A 26,009-nucleotide genomic window follows, 5' to 3' on the forward strand; every position below is an offset into this window, starting at 1 on the left:
AGTATGTTCAACTTTTTTGTGTGTGTTAACGTCTTCATTTCATTAATCAAAATATAACTAGAAATGTGGTTTGCATATAGGTCCTCGTTCTGGTGGACTCGCAGCTTCGCAAACCAACCAAGGAGGCCGCCCTCACAAACGTCCCCCAACCCCCCCCCCCCTCCCCCTTTGCACTGCGAATGTCCCCGCAGCCACCAAATGATTTTCTAAGCACTCGCAAATCTAAGTCACTCTCTGGTGACGTGGGTTTGTGGCGCCCCCCCGGCATCCCCTCCAAATTCCTCTATAACTTTGATTTCTTGGTTTCTCGCTTCCTCTCTTCTGTAATTCCTTTCATTACATTAAGAAATTCAACAACACAATTGATATCCCACTTACCTCTAAACTCTTTAACTTCACCTTTTTTAATTTCTATTTTTTTTTATTGATTTTCTTTTTTTGCATAACAAAGCAAAAAACAAAATAAGAGCAGCTAGGACACATAGAAGAGACATGTTAATATGAGTTAACATAGAAGTATTAAACACGTAACCGTGTACATATAAGAAAGGTATATATTACCATCTAAGGATATGAAAAACCCCTTAAAATAAAAGACATAAATACTGGAAGGCGCTCAATCACCGGAAGGCGCAATTCGGGATCGGTATTACACAGGCAATTTTGAGTATATATTAAATAAATGTTTTTACAATAGAGTATACTGAAACCCAACTTATAAATACAGGATAGAATAACTATACACAGAGACAAATTGCAATAACGGATCAAAACAAAAATGTTTACCTAGCTACTTAATAAAACAGGATCTATAAATAACCCTTCCCACAGCCCCCACCCTGTACTACCTAATCCCAACTTAGGCGTACCTGGATCCCAGAAGAAAAAATAAAACAATTTACCCTTTCCCCACTAACTATGTTACACATTTGTTGGTAAGCTGCTCAATCAGAGGTGATGTCACTCAGGTGCCAAAAGGGAGGGGTAATTCTGGCTAGGAAAAAAAAAAAAAAACATTTTGCATCCCAATTGCACACTGAGTGAGAAATATCTACATAATAATCAGATAATACAGAGATCTTGGTTGCATATATCTGCAGATATAGGGCTAAGCCCACAGGCCATACGTCAAGGCGTCTCTTTGTCACTGGGGGTCCTTAATACTGGGTATGGGTCTGGGGTGTGGGCCCCCAACATGCCGGCACAGGCTGAGTATTCCAGGGCAGCACACAAATGCAAATTAGTAGGGGTTAATAAGAAGCACATAAGTGCTATGTAAGGAAGTGAAGGTGTGATTAAAATAATACATACAATGTGATAGGGAAAAACATAAGTGTTAATAAAGTGTTAGGGTGTGCTAACCTGGAGCAAACCAGCCATACCAACACAGGGAGGACCACACTCCCAAACCCATCCCATAAGCTGTAACAAATATGTCTGGGCTTAATAGCCCAGTGTAAGGCCACATGATAATGGCGTATAACATCTGAGAGACAGCTTACCTGGAGATACCCCTGGCTTCTCCAATGGCACTCAGGAGTCAGCAATCCCTCCTAATGCTGACCCATCTATGCCTCTCTCAACTACACAACACATTTGTTGGTAAGCTGCTCAATCAGAGGTGATATCACTCAGGTGCCAAAAGGGAGGGGTAATTCTATAGGAATATATATATATATATATATATATATATATATATATATATATATATATAATATAGGAATATATTATCTGATTATTATGTAGATATTTCTCACTCAGTGTGCAATTGGGATACAAAATGTTTTTTTTCCTAGCCAGAATCACCAATTACAGCCAGGCATACCAATCTGCCCAAACTTCAGCCTTTTGCATAGTTAAAAAAGTCAGGTACTTGTGTACTAACTTAGAGATCCCAAGCTGCACATTCTCACAGGGACAGATAGTCACAGATACAACATATCCAAGAGATATCTCCTAAAGACTCGACCCTGCCACTAGCAACATAGAACTGATCCATAGAGATACCACAGCAGAAGGTGGCCAGGTACACGGGGGGAAAGGATTACAGGTGTAGGGGTGTACCCATCCTGTATGCTGGATAGTTCTGAAAACGGCATTGTTGAAGGAAACCTGGAAATAGCATTCAAAGTACTTGGAGGTGCAGACAGCATAGTATCAAATTTAGTGGATATCACAACAGATGTATGTGGTAAAAAGTATTCTGGGTAATTCTGAAGATGGCACAGTTGTAGAATACTTGGGTGCCGGCATCTTAGTATCAAACTTAGTGAGCAGTCTCTAAGTGGAGGCAGTAATAGCTTGGATTATCTGCTGTATGGAACAAGCCATCTGGAATGTGTTTATCCAGCAATTCAAACTTTGTGGCTAAAAAAAGGAGAGTGGCACAAACTGATGATGGCAGGTAGTCCCCCAGAAATGAGCAGTAGGGGCTACCAGGAGATAAAGTAGCCGGCAGCCAATATCAAGAAAAGGCCCTACAGTGCTTGCCAGAGAGATTTTGATGTCTAGCACGCCGCCACACTCACCATTGAGAAGCACAGCACAGATAGACACGCAAACCTGCATTAACACCGACCAACAGTTCCTGGAGCATGTGAAGATCCCAATGACATGCAGTCAGAGAGCCCCACACTGCAGAAGCCAGGCGAGACCACAGGGATGACAGCAGGTAAGTATTGGATGGCAGGGCAGTCACAGGATGAAGCAGAGATGAATGCACTCGGTCTCTGAGGGGAGGCAGACTGAGTACTCATATCTTCAGAGATCAGGCAGGAGAAACGGGGACAGGCAGTCTTCCACAAAGCTGCATACAAGCAGGAGTGGATACTATCGGATTATAGTCAATTTTGGGGAAAACAGCGATATATAGGATAGAGATCAGGATTTTAGCAGGAGACCTGGTAAGCTGCTGCCTTCTCCTAGCTGTGCCAGGCCACGCCCCCTTTAACCTCACATCTTTCTCAATAGACCTCCTCATCCTCCCATGTGAATGGGAACTCACTTGATCTGGTCTTTACCCACAATTGTCATTTTTCTGATTTCTCCCCATATCCCCTCTCAGACCACCATTGCTCACTTTTAACTTATCTCTCTCTGCTTCTTCAGCTCTACCTCTTAATCGTAACATTGAGGCTATTGACACCACTTCCCTGTCCTCCCTGTTTAGCTCCTCTCCCCTATTTTCTCTCTCATGCCTGAAACAAGCCACTTCCCTGTACAATGCATCCCTTACTTCTGCTCTTGACTCTCAATCAACTGACAATATTCATCCTTGCAGATCAACACCTCAACCTTGGCACATCATATGCACCATATATCTGCAAAAATACTCACTTACTGTTGAGCAATAACGGAGAGAATCCTGCTCTAAGGCAGACTAACTCCAGTTCAAATGTATGCTCTCATCTGTCGCTGTTGCCCTGTCTCTCGCTAAACAGTCATACTTTAATAACCTCAACTCAAACCCCCAGTGCTACTTTGCCACAGTCAACTCCCTCCTCTGTCCATCACCACCACCACCTAATTTTTCCACCTCTGCTGTTGATTTTGCAACTTTGTCTCAATACATCAGTTCATTTCATTCAACCAGACCACCAGCAATCAGACACCTATTTTCTCTTACCACCCATCCCTCTTACCAACTCTGACAATTATTTCCCTTGTAGCTGGTAAGGGATTCATGACCCTCACCCGTTCTGATCTCCCCACTTTACCCTATACCCTCCAACCTCCTATGCTACCTCTCTCTTTCTGCCTGTTCCCATATTGCCAACCTCCTAAAACTCCATCTCATCAGGCACTGTTCCCTCTTCTTTCCATTAACCATGCTATTATCGTCCCTATTTTTAAAAAAACCTACCCTTATCCAAAAATGATATCCTACCAACAATCCATCTCTCTCCACCCATGTGCGTTCTAAACTCCTTGAGCGTATTGTCTATTATCTTACTGCCTTCTTTTCTTCCACTCACTGCTTGACCTATTCCAGGCTGGCTTCCATCCTCTCCACTACAGTCAAACTGCCCTAGCAAAAGTCTGCAATGACCTTCTTGCTGCTAAATCCAAGGACAACTACTCTTAACTTATTCCCCTTGACCTCTCTGCTGCCTTCGATAATGTCTGGCTTATGACTCAAACCCCCCCACACACACACACACACACACTTTCACTAACTATAAATGTCCCCCAACTTTCTGTTCTTGATCCTTTCCTTTTCTCTCTCTCTATAATACTCTATATGTATAGCTCTTTTGACTTGCAATATCATATCTATGCTGCTGAAACTTAACCCCCCCCCCCCTCCTCCTACCCGTCTTTTCCCTTGCTATTTTCACTCATATGTCCAACTGTCTCCCTGATATCTCTTATTGGCTGTCCCAGTGCTTTCTTAAGCTCAACATGTCTACAACTGAGCTGACCACACATGCAGTACCTCCCTCAAACCTACCATATTTCCAGAATCAGACCCTTTCTCATCCAGCTTGCTACTAAGACCCTAATCCACTTTCTGATCATCTCCAGACTGGACTACTGTAATCTCCTCCTATCTGGTATCCCTGACAACTGCCTCTCTCCACTTCAATCTATCTTTAGTGCTGCTGCCTGGCTCATCTTCTCCAAACGTACTAGGTCCACCTCCCCTCTCTTACAAGCCTTTCAATGGCACCCTTTCCAATGACACCCCTTCCCTTTCATGATCTAATTCAAGCTTTTCACACTCACAAAGCTCTCATTTACTCCTCTCCTATTTACATCTCTGGCCTTGTCTCTACACACCCGCTCCTTTCACTTCGCTCTACTAATGCATGTGCTGCTCCCTTTCTCTGGAATTATCTACCCCTCCCCATCAGACTCTTCAAAACTTGAAATGGACTTTAAGACCCACTTCTTCGCCAATCCCAGCCAACGCTTCTGCTAATCCTCTGTTCCACACTCACTGAAATAAGAATTCAGGTGGCAGAAAACCGAGGGATTTGATTCCATCCAAAGGAGTATGTCTGCCCCTCCTCTTTAGAATGTAAGCTCTCATAAGCAGGGCCCTCTTCCCCCATGTTCTTTTCCTACTCTTATTTAAACTATCTTTTACTCCATACTCCCTTGGATGGAATCAAATCCCTCCATTTTTTTGGTTTTCTGCCACCTTGATTCTTATTTCAGTGTTGTTTGCTGATGTAGCTTTAGTATATATACTGTGTAATTGTCTTACATTGTATTTAATTGTAACTAACTGTGTTCTTGTTATGTTTATTTGATTATATACTCTATAATTCAGCACTGGGAATCCCTTGTGGCACCATATAAATAAAGGATAATAGTAATAAATGTAACACCCTCCCAGGGTTGAAACTAGATTTTTGTGGGCCCCCCACTAAATTTTGAAAGGGCCCCCCTTCTATAGAGAAAGGAAGTAAACTGACTGACACACACACACATTCTGGGGTAGATTTTTAGGGTGACACATGGGTAGAGTGGGGGTACAAGGTGTCATATTGTAAAGGTTATCAAACACAGGAGTAGGGGGTGTGCACCGTGTTATGTGCCTGTGGGCAGAGGTACATGTACCCAAAGCTCTCCTCAACACCGAAGCTGTTTCCACTGTTCATTCCCAGTATGTGTGTGGGGTGGGGTGGGGTGAGGGGGAAGGGAGCCAACCTAGTGGCGCTGCCAAGGTAATGTATAAGGCTGGGGGCCTTTTGGGTTCTATTATATAAATATGCATACTCATATGTCATATGCCTACCTAACCCCTGAATGTGTCTCTTTATTTCCCCCTGCATCGTAGTCCGTACATGCTGGGAAAAATTGCTATGGTGTGTATGGACCTTTAGGGCAGGGATGGGGAACCTTCGGCCCTCTAGCTTTTGTGGAACTACACACCCCAGCATGCCTTGTTACAGTTTTGCTATGTGGCCATGCTACAACTGTTGCAGTGCATGCTGGGATGTGTAGTTCAACAACAGCTGGAGGGCCGAAGATTCCCCATCCCAGCTTTAGAGTCTAATTGAACATGCGAGTCTGCAGGTAAGAGTGCCTGTCCTTGGGAGCTTACAGTTTAATGTCAATGCTGTTCATGTATTAATTGCTAGCCACACGACTTCAGTGTGGATAGCAGACTTCAGATTTCCATTGGTCAGTAATGAAAACCAGAGGGTTACAGCTGTGATCACTGTTACTCTACTCCTGCAAGAAAAAAATACAGGGAGGAATAGGCGTGTCTGTGGCAGAGGTTGCCAGACTTTAACCTGGGATGAGACTGACGAGTTATAGCCCTTGCTATTAAAATAAAAACCAATAAAAGCTCAATTCTGTCGCAGCTGAGTGTGTGTGTGATCCTACATTAATCCGGCTTGGCTGACTTGTTGCTGCTCTCCTCACTCCAATATATCTCTCTCTTACAGCATGGCAGGGGTTAAACTGCTGCTATTCTCCCTGGCTGTGGGGCTATTTGCTTATTTTTTCTACAACACAGAAACTATAACTCCAGGTAGGGACGTTTATAGTACACATTAGTCTCGGGAAATATGGCTGCTTTGCCTCTTGTACTATGCATCTATCTTTCTTCAATTTACAGTCAATTTAAATGATATTTGCTCTATAAGGTTCACTTTCCAAACCTATTAAATAAATATGGATATATTTATGTATACAAATGGAATTTGTGTGTATTGCAATTAATTGTATAGCGATGTATATTAATGCAATGTACAGTGTATTGCATAATGCTTTGTCTATTGAATTGCAGTGTATAAAGCATAGGGGGGTTTAATGGCTTGCAAAGTGTGTGAATTTCCATTGCAGCAGCATTTAAATGCATGCATCCTTCTTCCGGGCGACCTAATGCCAGATCTGATACTGATACACTCTGCTTTGTCCTAAAGCACTGCACAATAGTATTCTTCCATTTAATTTAGCTCTAGAATCCGCAGGGTACACACTGGAATGATGTGCAATCTGCCCGATTTAAGGGACTACTTTCCTATTTATTTTATTTATATTTATTAATATAGCGCACACATATTCCGCAGCGCTTTACAAAGTATAGTTGAACATTCACATCAGTCCCTGCCCCAGTGGAGCTTACAATCTATATTCCCTACCACGTGTACATGCACACACAGACATTCTAGGGTTAATTTTTCTTGGGAGCCAATTAGCCTACCAGTATATTTTTGGATTGTGGGAGGAAACCGGAGTACCCAGAGGAAACCCACGCAAGTATGGGGAGAATATACAAACTCCGCACAGTTATGGTGTGTACACACGGTCAGATGTGCCTTAAGATGCGATCCACGATCAGATCGGATCGCAAGGCACATCCGATTTGCATACAAGTCTGACTATATAGTGCAGATCTGCACTATATAGTCAAGGCAGACAAGACTTTCTGCCTTGCGATACGTGAACGCGCATCGGAATTGGATCGGGATCTGAAGGGTTAAAACCCTTGCAATCTGCATCCGATTCCGATCCGATGTTGACTATATCGTCAACATCGGAAGGCAAAAAGTACCGTGTGTACACACCATTAGAGCCATGGTGTGAATCGAACCCTATAAACTGAAAAGAACAATCCCTGTTCCATCCTTCATTTGCATAACATAAGTCGCTATCGATGGATGTCCAGATGACTGTGCAGCAAGGCCATTGATTGTCCGTAACTTAAGACCGTATGAGTGTGCAAATTACATACACATTGGGCCTTATTCTAGTTCACTCTTTCTGACAAAATCCTTCTTAGCTGGACAAAACCATGTGCACTGCAGGGGGGCAAATGTTAAATGTGCAGAGAGAATTCGATTTGGGTGACTTTTTTTGTTTCTCTGCAGGGTAAATACTGGCTGCTTTATTTTTACACTGCAATATAGATCTCACTTTGAATTAAACCCCACCCAAATCTAAATTTATTTGAACCTTCCAGAGATGGTGCGTGGCAAGAGAGTACTGGTAACTGGGTCTAGCACTGGGATCGGAGAGCAGATTGCATATAAATTCTCAGAGATGGGAGCTCATGTAATGCTCACAGCCAGAAGAGCCCAGCAGCTACAAGAGGTCAGTTTTTGGTAGTGATCTGTCTCTGCTCTTGGGGTTTATTCTGAGATGTATGCAATGTGGCGGCATTACTTTATGCTAATGCAGAGGTCTGTCTGTGAGGTTATTGCAGGGTTTGTGTGTCTGCTAGCTAAAATCAGTGATGCCCAGCACTTGCTTCAGCCCGATGCTAGGTGCAAGACATACATTCGAAACAGGCTTTGCTTCCCCATATACATGACTCAAAATAGCACGGAACATTACATACATGTTCACCACACTGAAAAAGAAAAAGATCACTGCACTCGGAACCTTTCTAGTAATTAATAATACATATTAAAATGAAACCACTTCTCAAAGAGATATTAAGCAATGACTCAAGACTTTATTATTTCAGAATGTATATTTTATTTTATAAGAAAACAAGCATTGAATCAATACTACAATAATAGTCATACTCCGATTTATACGCATAAATAAAATTGATAGAAATCAAAATAGCTATCAATATTGTGCAAATAATTAATGGAATTGACATCTTAAATAGTCTCCTCTAAAATAAGTCGTGGGGTGAGACGCCTGATCCGTGCTTCATTTCTAAGCGATCTAGACAGATGACTTAGAAATGGGGCTGCAATCGCCCCGTGTGTATGGTCAATAAGTTTAGCTGAAGAGAGTTGAGAGGATATTAGTAGAAGTAAAACACACAACTCTTTCTCCAATAGGAATCAGCCCTTAATGTAAAGCCATGATAGTAATTAATGTTACATCACCAACCTGTTTTATTTGATTTATTAAGCTGTTAAATTGGTGTTAAAGTCCAATCTACACTATTCACATTGTCTGCGGTTTAGCCTCCTGTTATGGGATCCGGACAATGGGTCTACAGCAAAAAGGTCAACACCATTAGGTCGACAAGCAAGATGGTCGACAAGCAAAAATGTCCACATGTAAAAAGGTGAACATGCAAAAAGGTCAACAGTGTCTGTTGACAGTCAAAAGGTTGACATGGGGTTTTTCACTGTTTTTTAAGCTGACATGTGCCGACAGGCAATATTTCATGCCCTACCGTCCACTAGGGTGTGGTGGGAGAATAAAATAGTGTGCCGAAGCATTGCAAGCGAAGTGAGCGATGCAAGAGGATGCGGTGCACTTCAAACTGTGTCCATGTTGACTGTGTCGACATTCGGGTAAAAAAAGTGAAAAACCCCATGTGACCTTTTTACAGGTCAACCTTTTTACATGGCGACCTTTTTGTATGTTGACCTTTTTGCATTTCGACCTTTTTGCTTGTTGACCTAATGGTTGTCGACCTTTTTGCTGTAGATCCCTTGTCCCACTTCCTCTTGTTACACAGGGGCTACTGCAACAGTTATAAGTAAGCCATATGACTATATAATGTGAATGACAGACCTGGATGTGGAATGTTCACAACACTCCCGAAAGATCTCATACCTCCCAACATTTTTATATCCATAGTCGGGACACCCGCGTGGTGGCGCTGCGCATGTTCCCGAAAGGAGCATGGCGTCGGGGAAAGGGTTAGGGTTGGCGGTATAGCTTTGTGTGATTGTCCCATTTTCGCCACTATGGGGGCATGGCCAGCGGTGCGTGACCCCTGTCCCTCTCTTCCAGTTGGGCGGTATGAGATAAGGTGGGTTAGTTTGCTCACAGTGTTTATGCCTCAGTTGCCACCTTGAAACACCAAACTTCACAGAAAGACAGAGACAGCCAAGTTGATGCATAGATTAACATCTGCACATGTATTATATACAAAACCCAAACGCTTGCTAATGTGCACAGAGATCCGTGTGACTGAGAAGCAGCCCCTGTATGTATTGTATATGTGGATCCGCTGGGGGTAGATTAGTCCAACTACTCAGAAATATGACTCTTGTGTTCTCTATAAAGAACATTTTATGACACAGTAACTTTTTATGCAGTTACCAATAATCAGCAACAACTTTGTGTCTTAAGAATAGAAACTAGTATTTGTTTACTCATGGCCAAAAGAAAACGTCCAACGGCCACAGTAAAGAAGGACAGCAAATAACAAGTGAGTGCACAGCATCTATCAGTGCAGGGAGGGGAGGCGTGGGCTGCCCAGCTGCTCAATAATGCTCCTACATCGGTGGCACTATCCCAGGGCTGGGCAACACCGGCCCTCCAGATGTTAATGAACTACACATCTCAGGATGCTTTGCATTAGTTTTGCTATGTGGCCATGCTGAAACTGATGCAAGGCATGCTGGGATGTGTAGTTCATCAACATCTGGAGGGCCGGTGTTGCCCAGCCCTGCACTATCCTATCCACCCGCTTCCCATCCTCTATGCTGTCATGATCTCGCTTCCAGCGCAGCAAGTCCCGCTTGACGCACAGTAAAAGTTGGAATCCTGGGAGGTATGACTGTAAATGATGCATTTTACACTGTGAACTGAGGTAGATAACCATGTGGAATCAGATTGAAATGAAAAGCTGTTAGGTAATGAGAAGCTGGGAAGGACTGCTTGCACATTAATGAGGGAATTTGTGTGGATAGTGAACTCCCACACATGGGCCCTTATTCTGGTTGGTGCGGTCAGAGCCGCACACGGGGCTCCGACCGCACAAACCAAGGGCCGCCCACCCGACGGATCGCCACGGCCGTCCATACACGGACGGCTGGCGATCCGCACAAAAATGGTGGAGGCTACGCCTCCACCATGGTGGGAGCTGCCCCCTGCCTTCGATGGTCGACGACCATCGAAGGCAGGCCCGCACGCCGCGGCAGCTCCCGCAAGCTCAGACCACACGGACAATCGTCCGTGTGGGAGCTTGAAAGGGGGCTGAAAGCTGACATCCGGCGACGTCAGCTTTCCGCCCCCATGTCATGGTAATGAGGGCGTCATGCCCTCATTACCATGCACACGCCCCGCGTTTGCATGGGAACGCCCATGAAACGCGGGGCGTACACATAGGGAAATGAGGGGCTGAAGCCCCTCACGCCCCTATACGCCCCCTTTGCGGCGGACGAAATCCGTCTGCGGCGAAGGGGGCTGCACATGCGCAGAATGACCTCTGCGCATGTGCAGTGCAAAAACATCGGCGGTACGGCCGCACGCGGGCCGTACCGCACGATCTAGAATAAGGGCCATAATGATGGTTATAGCAGGTCTGGGTGAATCAAATACAGATCTCGGAAACCAACCAAGCTGTAAATTTACTAAAGCTTCTAAAAATAAAAAGGGAAATTAGTTCCACCATCTCCCAATGACCACTTTATGCATTCCTCCCCACTGTCCCAATTGTTGTGGGACCATCCTGTGCCCAGCGTCTATTTCCGGAGACAGAGGGAATGGGGGCGTAGCCAGCAGCTCACAGAGAGAGAGTTCTGGCCATGCCCCCACAGTGGATAAAATGGTGGGGGGGGGGGGGGGGGGGGGGGGGGTCAGCGCTAACCGGGCATGTGTAGACCCCCTGGCACCCGGCTCAGCACATCGCAGGGATGGTGTTCCTTTAGGAGCCCTGTCCCTGTGAGTGGGGGATGATATATCCCGCCGTTAGGATCGCATTCTACAATGAGATCCTGGGCAGTAATATTCCGCCCAGATCGCATTGTAAATGCGATCATTGATAAATGGGTCCCTTAGTCAGGCTGATCTATAGGGCAGTATTCAATGCTTTTTGCGAGCTGTGACAGCGAGCAGTGCTGACTGCTTGCTGTCACAGCTCGCATGGTCAGTATTCAACTGACCCCCTGCACACACAGTTTCCACCTCGCTGGGTTTTTACAGCAATGTGGAAGCGGCGTATGCGGCCGCTAAAACAGCCGTTTGGGGGAATCCTCTCTGTCCTCTGACAGCGAGGATTCCCTCGGGAACGTTGAATACAGTGAGCGACCTCCGACGTCACTTGTTTTCAGCAATCCCCGCCGTGTAACACCTTTGCCGGCCGCATTGAATACGGCCCAGAGAGACAACAGCCATTGATTCAGGCAAGTTTCTTAATTGTTTAAATGCATATATAAATGTGCTTCAAGTATAAGGTTTAAGAATTAATGAGTTGGTTCATTGTAAATTACTTATGTGTAATCCCCACTGATTATACTGTACTTTCAATAGTGACATTTTATATTCGCAAGAAAATATTAGTAAAAATGCTTCACATAGTAGTCACAGGTAATAATGTAATTGCTAGGGGTGACTTGCACAACTGTATCCTAAAACACACTCTGCATTGGAAATGAAAAAAAGCTGGACACAATTAAAGAGTTATTGCTTATAACTACAAACATATATATAAGAACATGTTTGAGAACACTCATACCGCTTTCAGATTGCATCTAATTACTGTGTTCATGACGGTTTGACCCAGTAATAGGTGTGATATGAAAGGGCTTACCGGGTCCAGCAAACCAGCAGCAATTCGGCATTACAAACCGGTAAAAAAGCTGGGTTCTTACCGGTTTATTGCCGGGTTGCTGTGCAGTGACGACGGGTTAATCAGGTCGAGTGACCAGTTCCCGTTCACACTGATGGAGGAGGCAATTTTTGGTGTAGCGTCAGTTGCAAGCGCTGCCTTCTCCCCCGCCCCTGATGACGTTCCGCCTCTTGGCCCTGCCCCCGCATGATGTCAGTGAACCGGCAATATTGGCAGGTCGCTAAAGGGGCCAGAAAGAGCAAAACGCAGGGTCACTTCGGGACTGGACCATTTCAAAGTCCCAGTGGGACCCTGCAATTGCGATGTGAAAGCGGTATCTTGTCTATCAGAACCAATCATTTTTCTTGAAGTTCTTTTCTTTTGGTAAATATCACATTTTAAAATGATATTTTAGGTTTTGTGGTTATCTAAAGTGCAAGCTATTTGTTTTCTAGGTGGTAAAGAAGTGTTTGCAGTTAGGGGCAAGCTCTGCCAATTATGTGGTCGCTGATATGGGTAACCTGACTTCAGCTGAGAATGCAGCCAAAGAAACAATCAGAAAGCTGGGTAAAATGATCTAATACTCTGTACTGATCTGCAGCCTTCCAAAAACGTTTATTTACATTATAACTGCAAAACCCTCTAAAAACTAGGTCTTTTTACTAACATAAAAAAATTTACTTTTTGATTAATTATTTATTTTAGTTGTATTAATCCTTTGAGTGCCAAGTGAATTTGTCAAAATAGGTGTGAAAATTAGCAAGCAAACATTTGTATTCATCGTAATGACCAACATTTTTTATATAAATTATATATAATAAATTTATATACATTTTATAATACAAATGTGAGCGACGGTGGCATTTTTATTGGATTATTGGTGCATCTTTCACAAAGATGTTGCCACTCAAAGGGTTAATGATTCACAATTTGCTCAGTGTCGCGTGATTACCATGTCAACCACGGTCACATGGCACATGCTTTTGCAAACAAAGACATAACTCACATCTGTCCCGCTTTCCACGGGAATGTCCGTTTTGTTTTGTGGACGTTCACACATCCCACCTGGGATGGGGGAAGGGGGGGGGCAGTTGGGATCCCCCCACTGTCACCCATGCCCCCACAGAAGTGAAAATGGGGGGGGGGGTGACCTAGCGGTAGAGTCTCAAGTACAGGCCATGCCCCCAAAATTTTTGGCCGCTTCTTCGACGCGCGTCAACGGCCCTCCTTTTACCTCTTCAATGTTCGGAGGTATGCAAATAGGCTCTCAGCTATCACACAAGCCCCTCCCCCAACCCTTTCCTCTGTCCTTTCTTCTAATCACATTACAAGAGAGCAGCTGAGGAACTGATTGGCTGTTGAAGCAGAGACCAATGCTTCCATTTGTGACATAGATGATAAATGATTTGTCACTCCTCACTGAATGAATATGTATTCATGAAAATTAATACAAAATGGCCCAGCATCACAGTTTTAATCATTTTTATCCTTCAGTGGCATCTGGACAGCTACCCCTCATAGTGTTGCTTTCTAATGGGGCCTACACATGTAGCAATTTTCTACATTGCTCTGTGTGTAGGAGCCATAGCGATGGCAATGTGTGGCCCCACGTGTCGCTATCGCCTTGTGATTAATAACCAGCTTGCACTGGAGAACACCGGCCCTGACAATTCGCTCAGCGGCACATCCCTATGTAGTGCTGTGTGCTGAGTGATGCTGAGTGTTCGCTCAGCAGCACATCTTCCCGTGTGTAGGCTGATTTACTATGACGGATCACAGGTTGGACATGATATCCTGAAGTAAGGATTTGATAACCTAGTCTACAGACCCCATAGTGGCACATGATGCAGCAGTGGCAAATGCAGGATTTTTAGAGGGGGGTTCCCAAATGTAATCCAAAATCTCCCACTCTGCATTGGAGTAAGAATGGGAATATCGGAAATGGTAAAAGCCCTAAAAATTGGTATTTTTATACACTGGTTACTGTATGAAATAGAGTATTATTTAACAGTACATACACAGATATAAAATAAGTGGTCAGGAAACATATCATAATAAATAAAAACACAAACACTAGTACTGCAGTTTCTAAGCTCACAATCTCCCACTTCATGGTAAGGCTCCTGCCTCTTCCTCCTGGCTGCTGCTCTCTGGTCCATTGCGATGTTTGATGGCTCAGATACAGTAAATGTGGTAGAAGAAACTGCTACCATTGGGCATGTGCAGTAAAATGGCTCTGTTCCTTACACTGCATGTGGTGGTGATAGCTCTATTGATAAAATTATACACCAGAGCTATTGTTGTCACATTTTAAAGCACTTGCCAAAAGGGGAGTTTCCGGGCAACCAGAAACCCCCCCTGCGTTTGCCTATGTGCAACTACAACATACAGTACTGTTGGGTTATAAGAAATGGTGCAGTGAGTCCTCTGCTTTATTCATTTACAGGTGGTGTGGATTACCTGGTATTAAATCATGTGGGTGGATCAGGGTCATTTGGATCTTTTCAAGGTGACATGCAGCCTGTGCTGAGTTCCATCACTGTCAACTACCTCAGTTATATCCAGCTGACATCCACAGCTCTGAATGCACTGCATGAATCCCAAGGCAGCATTGTCATCATGTCTTCACTGAGTGGTAATATCTGTGGCTTCTGACTAAACCTATGATGATATATCTTATGCTTATGTAGGTGTCCTTACTTTAGGCGGATGAGTGCATTATTTATCAATTCCGTGTATAGTTTAAAAATTAAATGAAATAAATAACGCACCGTACTTTTAGGCAAAATGTTTTGTTGTATCCAGTTATTTAAAATGTAAAACGTAAGCGTTAGTATTCCAGAAAAGCATCTGTTGCATGAAGCATGTTGGGCTGACCAGCCACAGGGGTAATGCTTTGGCCGCGGGACCTTTTATAATAGGTATAAGGTCATAAGGTCGACTTGCAATGGGTTGACCACCGAAGGTCGACACCTGAAATAGGTCGACATGGGTATGGTCATCAGGGTCTGAATGTTGACGACAGCGTGAGGTCCACAATGGGAAGGTCGACATGACTGTTCATGTTCTTTAGCTGACATGTGCCGACAGGTGCTTTTTTATACCCCACCATCCACATGGTGAGTGCAGCGAGCCACGAGAGGGGACGCGGTAGATTTAGACGGTGTCCATGACGATATGCAGGACAAAAACCGTGAAAAACTCATGTTAACCTTTTGACTGTCAACCTTCCCATTGTCGACCTAATGCCTGTGTTTCGACCTTCACACCCTGTCACCCTGACCCATATCAACCTATTTTAGTTATCGGCCTAAGGTCTGTCAGCCTTCAGTGGTCGACCCAATGCATGTCGATCCAAAGTTGGTCGACCCAATGACCCATAGCCATATGATAAGTATCCACCGGCTGTGGCATTATGAAAATACGGAGAACCCATACTCCTTTTGTCCCCTGTATTTTTGTAACCAGGACTGGACCCAGTGCTTGCTTTGTAAATACAGGGGAACCCCATGCCATTTTTTTTAAATCATTTTTTATTTTTCTTATTTTTACACCAAGAAGCATCGCATGGAGCTGACTGATCCGTGCGATGCCGCTGGGCCATCCGTTTTGGCTGCTGGGAAACTCGGCAGCCAAATAGGAATGACTTCACCATCAGAAAATAGGAATCCTGCGAACTCGGCAGGATTCCGACACTCGACACTATAAACCATGCTAAATAAGTGTCAAAAGTGTGTCATTAGCTGCTCAATCACAAGTGGTTCCAGTGCTAGCTGTGATGGAACTGACTGGTGGTAGTGAGGGAAGTCTTTAAAAGAGAAAATAGTAGTGCTTTCCTATATAGTCAGATCCATTCATGTCCGTCAAATTTATTTTCTGCATGTACAGTAGTGTAATTGAGTGGACCATAGGAATGAATTTGAAAACAGTAAAACACTGGTTCATTTGCTCCCATTGATGAGATGAATTAAGAATAGGTATAGCTACTTAGATGCAAGTATAGGTATGGCTACATAAGAAAGGGTGATATTTTTACTTGGGGGTTATGTATTGTGCATGTCTGTGCTAGAAACATGAGAGAGTTTAAAGACCAGTAGGTTCGGTATGATTTACCGACGGACGTTTGATCGATGGTAATAATACCGACACCCATTGACGGACATTTAAAAAACCGCCACGGTCAATATACCGACAGTCATTATACCAACATGTTCAATTGACCGACATGGTCAAAATACCGACACATGCTCAGAAATGTGCCTGCACAGACGCAAAACATCGGTCCCCCATGCGAACTTGCGGGGGGAACTATTAGATTAGAATAACCCCCCCTAATCCCCATTGTGTTCCTTTCATTCTACACAGGACGCATCGGAGCACCGTTTACAACAAACTACTGTGCAGCCAAGTTTGCTCTGGAAGGGTTTTACAGCTCCCTGCGCAGAGAGCTCACACTCAACAATAAGAATGTATCTGTCACTGTGGCCGTCCTGGGATACATTGATACAGGTAAGGTGGGAAAGCTCTATATAAGTAATGGCCACCATACACTGACATCATTCATAACATAACAACAGCTTGTTTGTGTGTCGGTTTGTGCAAAAGGGTTGGGTACGAAATACCAACAGTAAGAATCCCTACACAGGCTGATAAGTATTTACTTCCTACCCCAAACCCACATCCTAAAATCGAGTGGTGGCCATTTTCCAAGAGATTTGCTTCGTTGCATGCACAGAATACCAGAAAAATGGCAGCCACACCATTTTCTCTGTGATTTCTACGGCGATGCTGCTGTCAGTGCCGGACTTTTGAGCGGTAAGTAATCAAAATGGGTGCAGTGTGGGCCCATGTGCACATATTGCACCCATTATAAATATGCCAGTGTCTCCTAGCATTTTGCCTGTTTAATAAGGTCTAAACTGGTGAGAAGATACAGAAAAACCACCAGTTGAGAAGACACACATCTCCCTGATGTTCTAACATGTAAATTGCACAAACCACCTAATTTATCAAGTACTTTGGAAAACCACCAATAACCTACTGTAGGGCCTGATTCTGAGTCAGACGCTCCCGCGTCCATGTTTGCACCTTTTTCTGCAGTAGTGATTATTTTGTAAATGCTACTACAAAGCCCTTCCCTGGTGCTTGTACAAAGACTAAGATGACCGCTTAAATACTGCTAGATTCTGCTTTTCATGCCACTGTCAAAACTTGGTCTATGGAAGGTGCAGGTTATCCATCCATCTATGCGAACAATACTGTGATTATGGTGCAACCTCAACATGACCCCCTATTATCTCCAAGCCTTGCAGGTGACAGTAGAGGAATAATATTAAGGCCTAATTTATTCCATGCCTCTTGTCCCAATGTACTTTGTGTGTGTGTGTGTGTGTGTGTGTGTGTGTGTGTGTGTGTGTGTGTGTGTGTGTGTGGTGGGGGGGAGAGTAAGTTTTTAAGGTGGCTACCAGATGGCTGTGCCAATGTAACTTATGATGGACCATTACTTTAAGTACATTGAGCTACAGTGCCAGCTGGGCAGCCTGAAGCCAAAATTCCCTTCAATTGCCACAAGCATTAGATCGTACATGCCAAATGTATAACCTTTGATACATGCATATGGGCAGTATGACTGGTGAGTGCCCTGAGCGCCCATACCTGTATGTTTAGCAGTATTACAAGGGGATCTACATGTGTATTAACCTAGGACACCTGGAACCTTTAATCAGGCCCTGTTTGTTATTTTCCAAAAGGTATCTTCAGTCCTCCAGAGCCAGCTTGATGACAAGTAGCTCCTCATCTCCATTGGTGTATTTTCTTTCAGCTGGTAAAAATGTCCATGAGAAGAAGCCACAAGGGTGAAGTTTCTCAACATCTGAATGCTAAGACACTACTCCCACAGCTGAGGCATCCACCTTTTAGAACGAATAGATGAGATATGATTGGTTGATGCAAAACTGCTGCAGAAACAAAATCTTGTTTGAACAAGCTTCTTTAGACCATTGAGCTGGATCAGAACCATGATCGTTGCCACCAAGGTCTAAAATTCCGATAATAGTCTACAAATCCAAGAAACCTTTGGCCTGAGGGACATTGATAAGAACCAGTCCAAGATGGCTATAAATTCCTCAGGATCCATTTGCAAAACAGAGCCAGATAAGAGGAAATGGAATTTTAACAGTTGTTCAACCCATGGCCTCTGAAGATTTTCCCTAACTTGAATACTGTAATGCCATTTACATGATCATAAATTCTGCAATTAGATGAATAGGTTTGTGCGAAATGCTGCACATGATGGTAACACGAGGCCAAACAGCCATTAAATTTAGCAAATACTCTTTGCAAGCCAGTTGCAAGTTAAATGACAGGAAGCCATAATTTGTGGGTGACACCCTGCCATTTTCTGAGAGCGTCAGAAAAAATGCCAGTAGGGATGCCAATCCCGGGGCTTTTTTTCAATCCCGGGATTGAAAAATGCCTAATCCCGGGATGGAGTTTATCAATATAATGACAAACTTTAGTCCCCCTCCAGTCCCCCCCAAACCCAGTCTCACTCACCCGGCCATTGGTGTGGGAGCCAGGCAGTGGCGTTCAGAGGCCGGCGGCTTTGATTGGGGGCCGTGAGGGGGTGGTCTGAAGGTGGGCAGATGTGCAGGAGCCGGGCATCAGTGGTCTGGAGGCGGACAGCGGAGTAGCCGCTCGGGTACTGGGCAGTGGGTGGGCATGGAGCTGCAAACAGGCTGCGCAGCGTGACCTCTGACATCAGGTCACGCTGCACGCAGCCACAGAGCAGCGCGCCGGGGTTTGGGAGCAGACGGGCAGCGTCTGAGCTGGTCTCAGCGATGCCCGACATTAGATTTGCGCATGCGCAAGCCCAATCCCGGGATTCAAATCCTGGTGTTTTTAGGGCCAAATTCGCCTCGCGATAGTCCTTCTCATCTTGCGCAGTCATGGTAAAGAAGCTGACGTATCTGCCCTCCCTTATCCTATCCCTTACGCTGCGCCTGAGGCCTCTTAGTACTGCCGTATTCTCGCAGTGGACCACCTGCCCCCTAGGGAACAACGGGGAGCCCGAGTCGCCACTGGAGGACTGCGAGCGCCTCCGGTGTCTCCTAGAGCATCTGCGCCTGTGCCTGGATCTGCGTCCCCCCTCCTCGCCGGAGGTCACCGACTCTGACCCCGAGGAGGAGGATGTACGGGAATACCTGCGCCTGCGCTTCTTGCGTGCTCTGGCTGACCCACCTGACACAGCTCCCGCTGTGGCCGCACCTGCTGTTCCGGAAGGACTAGCCACCTCTGACGGCCCGGCAATGGCCCCTTCTGCCTGGTGCTGCGACGGTGTCGGCAAGACTGTGTCCCTTGGTGGTGTGGAAGCCATCCTCGCGAAAGGCGTGCCCAGAGCTGCCAGCACGTGCGCCGCAGGGTCCCGGTTAGAAAGAACAGAAGGGAGGACAGCAGTAGATTGATTCCCAGGCCCTGACTGTACAGGTTGCTGACCCGCCCGCGGCGTCAGCATCGCTACCAGCTGCCGCACCACCGCCATATCCACCTCTGTGGAGGGTGCCTGCGCAACTCCAGGGGACACTGTCTCTGCAGCCGTGGCTGAAATAGCCTGCGCTGCCTGTGAGAGCCTGACGCGCTGGGATAGCAAGCGCGCCCTAGAGAGCCACCCGCTCCTTGCCCTCCTTAAGGGAGTCATGGGGGACCCCGTGGAGGGGTGGCCCTGCGTGGGCAAAGTAGGCTGGGCAGGCTGGGCAGCAGAATCCCTGGGCTGTGTCCCAGAACCCGCAGCTCGCGTCCGGCGGCCATCTTGGACAGGCGCGGATGCACCTGTGCCTGCTGCTGCGGGACCCTGGGACCGCGTGCGCCTGCCCCGCTGACTACCTCCGCCGGGGGTGCCTCCGCTACCCCGGGCGGGAGCGCTACTCGCTCTGTTGGTTTGCGGCCTGGCGCCGCGCGCCACCGCGTCATCAGCCGATGACGCGGACCTCGCGCCCCGCCGCAGTGTACCCGCTCTCGCCGCCGCTCTGCCTCCCCGCCCGGCCCGCGTGACGCTGGCCGTTGGGGGAGCAGAGGGGGAGCCGGGCTGTGCAAAACGGGAGGGAGGGTGGATGGTTCTCCGCGGGCGCGGCATGGCTAGGCCGGGCAGCAGCAGCGCTACACTATCTGGCCCAAATCCCCCAAGGAGCAGCTGGAATGAAAGAGAGAGAGAGGTAGGTGCAAAAGGAAATGATAGAGAAGTATGCTTGACAGCAGAGGAATAAGTAGCGATGAAAGAGGAATATGTACAGGAGAGAGTCTGAAACCAACCTGCTCCTTGGAAAATCGGACCAGAGTGCAGATCACCTGACTCTCTGGCTATTCCTACACAGGAAACTCCTCCCTACTCCCTAATTGGCTATAGCCGCAGCATCATAGCCTAAACACAAACTACAACCAAAGTGCAGGCATCTCAGACTCCTTCGGTAGTTTATGTTACCTCCAGCTTATTCAGCCATCGGTTTTCTGGACAGAGTCAGAGAGGCGGGAGCCGCAGCATTGCAGCACGGACCCGGCCGGCAAAACAGGCAGGCTAGTGAGGTGACATTTATTTGAAGTTTTTATGGGGGGGGGGGGCAGGAGGGCAGCCTGTGGTGTCCAAGAAATAATTATACAGGGGGAGCAGCCTGTGGTGTCCTGATAATTATACCAGGACACCACAGGAGGAGCAGCCTGTGGTGTCCTGGTATAATTATACAGGGGGAGCAGCCTGTGGTGTCCTGGTATAATTATATCAGGACACCACAGGCTGCTCCCCCTGTATAATTATACCTGGACACCACAGGCTGCTCCCCCTGTATACTTATTACCAGGACACCACAGGCTGCTCCCCCTGTATAATTATTACCAGGACACCACAGGCTGCTCCCCCTGTATAATTATTACCAGGACACATACAGCCTGGTATAATTATACAGTGGGAGCAGCCTGTGGTGTCCTGGTATAATTATACAGGGGGAGCAGCCTGTGGTGTCCTAGTACAATTATACAGGGGAGCAGCCTGCGGTGTCCTGGTATTATGCAGGCGGAGCAGCCTGTGGCGTCCTGGTATAATTATCCAAGGGGAGCAGCCTGCGGTGTCCTGGTATAATTATCCAAGGGGAGCAGCCTGCGGTGTCCTGGTATTATTATACAGGGGGAGCAGCCTGCGGTGTCCTGGTATTATTATGCAGGGGGAGCAGCCTGCAGTGTCCTGGTATAATTATCCAAGGGGAGCAGCCTGCGGTGTCCTGGTATAATTATCCAAGGGGAGCAGCCTGCGGTGTCCTGGTATTATTATGCAGGGGGAGCAGCCTGCGGTGTCCTGGTATTATTATGCAGGGGGAGCAGCCTGCGGTGTCCTGGTATTATTATGCAGGGGGAGCAGCCTGTCAAAGTTATACTAATAAAGTGTCTTTGGTATAATTAACTCCAGGCCTAATTTTTTTTATTTTTTTATTAATACATATTTTTTAAACGAAAAACCGCAATTTAACGATGCGCTGTTCTTATGGGCCAGTGCTCTGGACTTGCCCCCCAGGCTAAAAGTTGCCAGCCAGCCCCTGGTGTCAACAGTGCAGGAGTTCCGGTGGTGGTCTAGGCATTGCAGGGTCGCAGATGTGTCAGCAGTTTTGGATTGCCAGCGGTATCCTCAGTGCAGGGGGTTGTTGTGTAGTCAGTATAAGGGTGCCAGCTAAACCTAGCGCCGTGCTTGGATCGGTTACACTAGGTGCTTGACTGTGAACGATTAGGCTGGTGATCCAGTTGGGACCAGCTATACATATCTGGAACTGGTTAAACTGTAGTAAATTAACCAAGCTGATTTTGTTGTGAATCAGGAGAGAATTAACCAAGCTGGAACTGGTAGTGTAATTCACTAAACTGGTACCAAAAGTGCTACTGAAGAGGAGATATAGCTAAATCTAGAGGCCTGAATGCATGGGATGAAGCTAGAAGGTGACTTGCACTGGCGAGACTACCTACAGAAGTTGCCCATCAGAGTTTGGCTGGAACTGACTTGCCATTAGTTGATTGGTAGTGAGATAATTACAATCAAGATTGTGGCGCCCAAAAGACGAAGCCAGTGGGAGACACTGAGGTGAGATGCCAAAACCACATGGGCCAGACAACAGGGGAGCAGCAGGACAAACCCACCGGAGGATAATGGACATCTGGGAGTCCACACAGAAGGTGCACTGATCATCAAAAAAATAAATGCCCCGAGGAGGGAAGCCTAGAATACCTCCAGTGACCAACCCAAAATTATTTTCAACAACTGATTTTACTGATGTATGTAAAACAAGTGCAATCGTTTTGGATAGCGAAGGTAGGGAGTTAAAATCCCAGCGACTGACGGTCTGAATCATTGTTTTTTTGTATTAAATAGAGATTATTTTTACAGTATATAACTATGAAATACCATGATCTATATTTCTTCTATATTTATGTAAAATGTACGATGATCAGACCTAAACACTATGGGGGTTATTCTAGTCCATTCTTTCTGACAAAATCCTTCTTAGATGGACAAAACCATGTGCACTGCGGGTGGGGCAGATGTAACTTGTGCAGAGAGAATTAGATTTGGGTGGGGTTTTTCTTCAAAGAGAGATCTATATTGAAGTGTAAAATCATGCAGTCAGTATTTTCCCTGCACAGAAACAAAATAACTCACCCAAATCTAATTCTCTCTGCACATGTTACATCTGCCCCCCTGCAGTGCACATGGGCCCTTATTCTGATTGACGCGGACTTTACCGCATTCTTACGGATCGCGTCTTTTCGGCGTCTGCGCATGCGTGGAGAACGCAACGCGCATGTGCCACGCCTTGACTCCGTACCAGTTCGGCCAAATCCCGTACAAAACTGTTCCCCGCAATCAGTCGGGAAATATGGGCGTATTATGGGCGTCATGCGGAATGTCACATGGGCGTAGTTTCAAAGTGGGCAAAACGGGGCGGAAACATGGGCGGACACGGGGGAGTACACTTATGTTGGGGGGCGTACATTCGGATACCACTCCGAATGCACGCGATCAAAAGGGGAAGAAATGTGCGGTGTCCACAAGTGTACTATTGCTTTGCGGACACCACTCGTTCATGCGGTAGGCGAACGTACGCCTAATGACTACAAGCATTAACACCTGAACCCAATAGAATCTACTCCTTTACTCATTACTCACTAATAGGCCGCTTGTCAGTGCTTTAATTGAAACCATTGCACTTCAATTGCTGTAAGGGTTAATGTGTGCAATGCATGTGTTAGGCATGCTTGTAAGGATATATTGGCATCTAATTGATTCCAATTCCAAATAAGCAGTTTTTTATGAGGATAGGTAATTGAATAAGTGGGTCATGTGATGTCTTGCAGAAGATACTTAATAGTGGGTTGTTTGGCGTAAATACTCCGCTTACGGGCGGTAGCACCGCTTGGCTCCCGGTCGGATGCGGTATTTCCGAGCATACTCTGTAATACTCTGTAATACCGTGCCGAATCGGAGTGTTTCTCCCGCACACGCATGGTTTGTATGTCGTCCGTAAACACGCCCTGTTCTTAAAGAGTGAGTCCGTCCGAATGCGGAGGACACGTGGGCGTTTCTACGGACGATGGCCGCATGCGGCAAAACACCGTAGCGTGCGGACCGCTCCGTAAGAATGCGGGAATATCCGCACCGATCAGAATAAGGGCCATGGTTTTGTCCATCTAAGAAGGATTTTGTCAGAAAGAATGAACAAGAATAAACCCCTATATGACCAATATATTAAATAAGTAATAGTAAAAATGGTTTATGATATATCTTTAGGACATTGTTTTATATTTCTATATTTTTATATATATATATATATATATATATATATATATATATATATATATATATATATATATAAATTGGTCTGTGGAAATACAATCAGTTAATAACATAGAAGAGAGGTGGCTCTATGAGAAGTGGATTGGATCAGGTGCATGGAATTGCTAATTAGTAAAACATCGGATTCCTATGCAAAGGATAAAACTGGGTCCTAGGAATGAGAACATTATTCTGTGAAAAAGCTTCCAGCCTAGGAGTGAAATGCGTAAGAGAGACAGAAGGAAAAGGGTCCCTGGACATTGGTCTGTGTCGACAGCATCATTAGCCACGGCCAAAGCCGCTCATTACCACCCATTACTCATCCATCAGGCGCATGAACTCAGCAAACCCTGTGGACATTAGTGGGCGAAAAGGAGCAGGATCATCTGGCTGACTCGCCAGCAATTTCACGGCATGCATGGCCATCTATACACAGCGGCGGGGCAACACTTATTACTTCCCTGCATGGAAGCACAGCTGCCACTTTCTCTGTCTCCTGGAGAGAAGACCGGTAATAAAATTCTTCATATGTTGTCCCCACATTGCCGGACTTGTGAGAATTGTGGGGTGGACTTAGCCCATAAATTACCATCGACATTGGAAGTCAACTTCTCAACAGTTACTTGACTTATCCAACTTTTACCAAAGATCCTTGATCCACCTCTTAGATATGAGTGATATAGAGATCATTAGTGTGATCACATAAATTGCATGTTTATTATATAATAGGAAATACAACCGGTTATCTTTGTATGTGTTTTTCTTTATATTTTATGTGGGTTTTTTTGTTATTATAATAAGGAAAATAAATTCCTATACATTTAATGAATTAAACATTAGTGTAAGCGCTGATTCTTCCGGTCAGACTCACCTGTTTTCTAGAATTAGCGTAGATCTTATTCTTTTTAAAAAGAAAAAAAAAACATATGTAAAATAAGATCCAAAACTCATTACCCAGCATCATACTGTCATAGGATAAAATCAACTTGCTACCATGGGATCAAGAATTGCAGGTTAGGAATGCCAGAGAAGAAGACGTAAGTTACAGCTACATTCTCTATTTTACAGATAATGCTGTGAAGAAAGTTGGAGACAAAGTGACCATGACCGCCAATTCCAAAGAGGACTGTGCTCAGGAGGTGGTGACCGCAGCCGTCTTACGGCAGCCAGAGATATTTTATCCTTTTTGGGGCATTAAGCCTCTAGTGCTCTTTCGAGATTGGGCTCCAACACTGATAGGAAAACTACTTGATAAGTTTTATGTGCTAGAAAATATTAAATGATTCATCTGGTGCAATAAAATACTTCTATTTGTATAGAAGTGTGCTGATTCCTTCGTTGCGGAAATGCTTGCTAGAAAGTACTGTAACACTGTAGGGGAATTTGGATGCCTTTTCCTGGGGTAGAAGGCAGCCAACAGCAGCTGAGTAATCACACCAGTCCAGTCTTTGTGGTACAACTGGCCGTAACCAGTTTTATTTCAGCAGAAAACAAAATAAACATAAAAAGAAAATACCTTGCCTGTCCGGCACTAACTATACACAGGATGCTCCTAATTGTCACTAAAGAAAAATACAAAGTTTCCCAGTCAACACTGGGGACTCACTTGTAAAAGGCAGGTTTGCTTCTCACACAGAGATTTTGCAATCTCTCAGGCAATCCTCTCACACTGTTCACTCTGGCAGCCTTTTTACAGCTTGCTTGCTGATTAGCCCT

At 45.4% G+C, this 26,009-nt stretch overlaps 1 protein-coding gene across 4 annotated transcripts in view; it reads left to right on the forward strand.

Annotated features, from left to right (window-relative positions):
* The window catches only part of LOC146008186 (hydroxysteroid 11-beta-dehydrogenase 1-like protein A), a 27,328-nt gene extending 1,723 nt beyond the window's left edge, over positions 1–25,605 (forward strand). Inside the window, exons 1-7 of one of the 4 annotated variants that reach the window (XM_083147228.1) lie at positions 5,656–6,321; positions 6,402–6,487; positions 7,922–8,052; positions 12,886–12,997; positions 14,877–15,065; positions 16,796–16,939; positions 25,362–25,605. In XM_083147228.1, coding sequence (XP_083003354.1) covers positions 6,403–6,487; positions 7,922–8,052; positions 12,886–12,997; positions 14,877–15,065; positions 16,796–16,939; positions 25,362–25,576 — 876 coding nt within the window. In that variant the 5' untranslated portion in view covers positions 5,656–6,321; position 6,402 and the 3' untranslated portion in view covers positions 25,577–25,605. Of the gene's footprint in view, positions 1–5,655; positions 6,488–7,921; positions 8,053–12,885; positions 12,998–14,876; positions 15,066–16,795; positions 16,940–25,361 lie in introns of those variants that run through there. The other 3 variants (XM_083147236.1, XM_083147218.1, XM_083147245.1) reach the window with 3 other exon arrangements.
* The last annotated feature ends 404 nt before the right edge of the window (positions 25,606–26,009 follow it).

This window comes from Crinia signifera, chromosome 1 (assembly GCF_055691185.1).
Source record: "Crinia signifera chromosome 1, ASM5569118v1, whole genome shotgun sequence".
In the NCBI taxonomy this organism is placed as follows: Eukaryota; Metazoa; Chordata; class Amphibia; order Anura; family Myobatrachidae; genus Crinia; species Crinia signifera.